At 38.7% G+C, this 5,423-nt stretch overlaps 1 protein-coding gene across 1 annotated transcript; it reads right to left on the reverse strand.

Moving 5' to 3' along the window:
* Window positions 1-3,036: 3,036 nt before the first annotated feature.
* On the reverse strand, window positions 3,037-4,417 carry LRRC10 (leucine rich repeat containing 10). Its single transcript, XM_073650694.1, has one exon. It carries the CDS (start codon window positions 4,213-4,215, stop codon window positions 3,319-3,321), a length of 897 nt encoding a protein of 298 aa, XP_073506795.1. The 5' UTR covers window positions 4,216-4,417; the 3' UTR covers window positions 3,037-3,318.
* Between the last annotated feature and the right edge of the window lie 1,006 nt (window positions 4,418-5,423).

Below are 5,423 nucleotides of genomic sequence, written 5' to 3' on the forward strand. Positions count from 1 at the left end.
AACATAAAGGCTCATCTCAGTTTTGCCAGAAAACATCTTGTTGATCGCCAAGACTTTTGGGAGAACACTCTGTGGACTGACAAGACAAAAGTTAAACTTTTTGGAAGGTGTGTGTCCCATTACATCTGGCGTAGAAGTAACACAGCATTTCAGAAAAGGAACATCATACCAACAGTAAAATATGGTGGTGGTAGTGTGATGGTCTGGGGCTGTGTTGCTGCTTCAGGACCGGGAAGACTTGCTGTGGTAAATTGAACCATGAATTCTGCTGTGTACCAAAAAATCCTGAAGGAGAATGTCCTGCCATCTGTTTGTGACCTCAAGCTGAAGCGCACTTGGGTTATGCAGCAGGACAATGATCCAAAACACACCAGCAAGTCCATCTCTGAATGGCTTAAGAAAAATAAAATTAAGACTTTGGAGTGGCCTAGTCAAAGTCCTGACCTTAATCCGATTGAGAAGCTGTGGCATGACCTTAAAAAGGCGGTTCATGCTCTGAAATCCTGCAGTGTGGCTGAATTACAACACTTTTGCAAAGATGAGTGGGCCAAAATTCCTCCACAGCATTGTAAAAGACTCTGCCAGTTATGGCAAACGCTTGATTGCAGTTGTTGCTGCTAAGGGTGGCCCAACCAGTTATTAGGTTTAGGGGGCAATCACTTTTTCATACAGGGCCCTGTAGGTTTGGATTTCTTTTTCCCTTAATAATGAAGACCTTCATTTAAAAACTGCATTTTGTGTTTACTTGTGTTATCTTTGTCTAATTTTTAAATTTGCTTTGTGATCTGAAACATTTAAGTGTGACAAACAAGCAAAAGAATAAGAAATCAGGAAGGGAGAAAACACTTTTTCACATCACTGTATGTTCCCATCAAGACACTGTCATATTTCAGCAAGACAATGCTAAACCACATACTGCATCCAACACAACAACAGGTCTTTGCAGAAGAAATGTTTAGGTGATGAACTGGCCGTCTGCAGTCCTGACCATTCACCAACAGAAAACATTTGGTGCATTATAAAACAAAAAATCTGGCACAGGAGAACCAGGACTGTTGAGGAGCAAGAACCCTACATCAGACAAGAATGGGTCAACAATCCTCCCCCAAAACTCCAGCAATTGGTCTCAGTTCCCAGATGTTTACGGACTGTTGTATAAAGGGGAGATGCAGCACAATGGTAGATATGGCCCTGTCTGAACTTTTTAGTATCAGTAATTGAACAGGTTCAAATTCTCTATGGAGACTAAAAATTAAAAAAAAAGTAAAAAAAAAAAAATAGAATCACCTTCCCTTTACCCCCATTAAAAATAAAGACATTGAAAAAAACAAACTTTATATTATTTGGTATCATCGTTTCCCAAACAGTCTGGTCTATCAAAAATAACATTATTGAAACTATACATTAAATGCTGCAAAGAAAAGCGCCAGAAGGGCATTTTTTTAATGGTCTCCTCACTTTCCCCTCCAAAACACAATAAAAAGCTATCAAAACATCATTTGTATCCCAAGATCATATCAATAAAAATATCAGCTTAGTGTGTAAAAAAAAACAAAAACCCTCATACAGCACGATGGATGAAAAAAAAAAAAGTTACTGGTCTCAGAAAATGGCGAAGGAAACAAAAAAATATATATTTTTTTACAAATTTCAGATTTTTTTCACCACTAAATGAATAATGAAGCTTGACAATTTTTCCATCACCGTAAATCTACTGACCTGAAGAATCATTTTGCTAGGTCATTTTTACTGTACAATGAAAGGCGTAAAAACAAAGCCCAAAAAGCAGTGACCGAATTGCACCGCATTCCAGTAATTTGTGTTTCAGTAAATTATATGGTAAAATGAATGGTGGCATTCAAAACTACAACTCACCCTCAGGCTATGTGCCCACGTTGCGTAAATGAAGCAGAAAATTTCTGCTTCATTTCCGCATGTCCTCTCCCGGAAAAACGCATGCGGAATTCCGCACGCGATTATCGCGCGTTTTTCACGCGTTTTCGACATGCGGAATTGCCTTGCGTTTTTTCATGCATTGAATAAGGCAATTCCGCATGCGGAAACGCAAAATTAATGAACATGCTGCGGATTTTTGAACGCAGCATAAACGCTGCGGAAAAATCCGCAACATGGGCATAGAACTTGCGGATTCTCATTGGGGACCATGGGGTGCGGATTAACAAGCGTTTTACAAGCGTTTACGCTGCGGAAAATCCGCATCAAAAACGCTTGTAATCCGCAACGTGGGCACGCAGCCTCAAGCCCCTCATATGGCTATGTCAACTGAAAAATAAAAAAAAGTTATGGCTCTTGGGAGAAAAGGAGGAAAACTAATCCTGTTGGGAAGTTTAAAACTGATAAGATTGTGTTGATGGTACAAGTAGATAACGACGAAAACATACCTCAAAATCATCCTAAGAATATGTCCCTCAGGAGGTCATTAAAGCGTAACCTTCACACTTTATAAGTCACTGATCTGGGTCTGTACCGGTATGCCTGGAGGGCAGCAGCACAGCCTTCAGTCATGATAGCAATGTATAAACCTTTTTTTTATTACATTTAAGATAAAGTATATTACTACCTGTCGAGGTCAGGCATTGCGGATTTTGACAACTCTTACTATGAAGTGGAATAAGCAGGGTTCCACAGATGAATGATGTAATAACCTATTATTCTTGCCTATGGCTAAGGTGCAGGTATTGCAAGATATTTGCCATTTTTCCCTCTATAAGTAACAAGCAGAATCTTTACTACACATGATTATACGCGATAACTTTACGAGTAGTTATAAGAAAAAAAAATCAATTTTTTTTCAGAAAAAATAATCAAATTGACTTGGTGAATGGATTTATTCAGGAGCATTTAAAGCTAAACCCTCAATTGTGTCTGAACAATTAAAATTTCTTGCTTTTTTTAATAACAGGTAAGACATAAAAGTTTAGAGGCATAAGAAGGATCTTATTTATTGCTATGCAAAGTGAAATTCACGTGTAAGAATCTGAAATGACATACTTTTTAAAAAACTACAATACTTTAAAATACTAAATACTTTACTGTACAATATTTTTTACATCATAATATCCATCTTCTTGCTTTACCCAGACACGTATTCAGTGAAAAATTATAAAAATAAAGTTAACAAAAATGAAGCACTTTTAAAAATAAAGGTCAGAAGCTCCAATGTATTTCTTAATTACTTACATAAAATTAACTTGCCTTTACTCAACTGAGTTCACAGCTAATATATAAGGTAAGGAGGGTTGTTAAAATTAGTTCACATTCAGTCCAAGAATCCAGAGTTTCGGATTGTATTAACATTTAAATTAATGTTGAAGTGATCTCTTCTGGGTTATCAGTAGTCAGGACTGGAGGCTCATTAGGTGCTGTAGGTTGTGATTCTTTATTCTCTGCTGCTTTTTCAAGCTCTGTTTCAACTTCAAACCTCTTCTTGGGTTCTGGGGTCTCTTCAGACCATCTTCCCACTCTTCGAACTCCTTTTGCTACTTTAGGAGCATTTCGACATGGATTATGGTCATAGATGACAAGCTTCAATCCTGTCAAGTGCACCAGACTTGGGAAAAATCTAATACCATTGCGGTCAACATCAATAACTTCCAGGAAAAGCATTTCTAGTAAAACTGGTGGGAATTCTGTCAGCAGACTTCCTGACATCCAAACGCTGCGCAATTCTGTAAGATTTTTCAGCTCTCTGGGAATATTACGTATTGGATTGCAGCCAATGTGAAGTGTCTTCAGAAGGGGCAGTTCACAAACGACAACTGGCAAATATGTCAAATAATTTGATTCAATCCACAGAGTGTGTAAGTTCTTCAAGTAATTTACCTCCTGGGGAAGGTCTCTAATCCGATTATTACCAAGGTATAATATTGATAACTGCTTAAGGTTGCAGACAACTGGTGGAAGAACCCTAAAGTTGTTAAAGTCCAAAGCAAGGATCTGGAGGTTCTGAAGAAGCTCAAGCTCTGGAGGAAGGGAGCTTAAATTGTTGTCACTTAAATATAACTTGATAAGTTCAGTAAATGCACATACCCTCAGTGGAAACCTCCTCAGCTGCATACTGCTCAAATCAACCATCTTATCAATAGGCATTTCTTCCAAGTCTCCAAGAAGGTATTTTTGGCAGGTGTTGGATGGGAAGAAAGCAATAATTCCTCTGATTGTATTGCCCATCTTCTGTGCAATGACAAGTTTCATGCACTGAGACTTCTGTTCCCTCTTGGACAATATTTTATGGAGACTGCCGTGAGTGGCATTTCTGTTGTTCCATTACAATACATTGTTTACATGGTAACTGCGATTAATCTCAAGAGTTACTGATAGCTAGAGAAGTGCCTGGTGATGAGAAGGACAGAAGTGGTGATGAAGACATTTTCTCCCCTGTCTCCAAAGTCTGAACAACTATACAAACAAAAAATGTTAAATTACCATCGCAAACCATGTGAATGGACTGTTTTTGGCAAAAGCTCATGAAAAAGCAGAGAGGACATAAAACATGATGTGCTATACACATTGTTATTTATGAAGGTATCTACATCCTGATAGTGGATGTTTAAAAGTCTGGATTTTTAAACTTGGAGAAATCTCCAATAAACATTCCAAGTTTTAAAACACCAGCAAAAGTCCAGATGTAATCTGATGGTGTTTAGAATACCTGTCAAGGATTAAGAATAACGTCCATGGCTAATGGGTGAATAATTTCAAATGTCTCTGTAGAATCACATTTGCTAATGCACACAGGCTCCTTCACACATCAAGTGCACACTCAGGTAAAAAGTTGTGTAGGTATTAACAGATGAAGACATTAGCAACTTCAAAAGACCCCGTATGTCTTATATTTTCCATCTATGATTTATTTTACTTCAGAGATGCCAGCTTTGTAGTTTACAAAAATCCTTCACAGCTGAATTTCAAGATGTCATTATGTCTTGTGTATAAAGTCTTGTATAATTTTCCTGCTGATTCAAAAGAACTACTTGCTTGCATAGTGTAAATACATACATTTTCAACTGTGAATCAGAGCCAAACAAGTATCCTAAAGGGGTTGTCAAGTCTTAGGGTATAAGTCTGCTGTCACCCTACTGCGCACTATGAGGATTCTCCTGTGCCGGGAACGGGCAGTCATGTGACCGCAAGTATGTGATTGCCACATTACAACTAGATATGTCCGGCCTCGCTCAATTCACTTGCACTGAGCGAGGCCACGCACGTCTAGTCGGCACGTGACCATATGTATGCAAATCACATACTTGTAGTCACGCCCCCACCACTCCCAGCGTCCTCACCGGAGAATCCTCACAGTGCGCGGGGTGTGAGGATTCACTAGTCTGCAGTCACGGGCTGTGAGGATTCACAAGTCTGCAGTCACATGGAGTGACTGCAGACTTTTACTCTAAGACCAGACA

This window comes from Phyllobates terribilis, unplaced genomic scaffold, assembly GCF_046119375.1.
Source record: "Phyllobates terribilis strain yellow unplaced genomic scaffold, ASM4611937v1 Scaffold_11__3_contigs__length_659146591, whole genome shotgun sequence".
Taxonomy (NCBI): Eukaryota; Metazoa; Chordata; class Amphibia; order Anura; family Dendrobatidae; genus Phyllobates; species Phyllobates terribilis.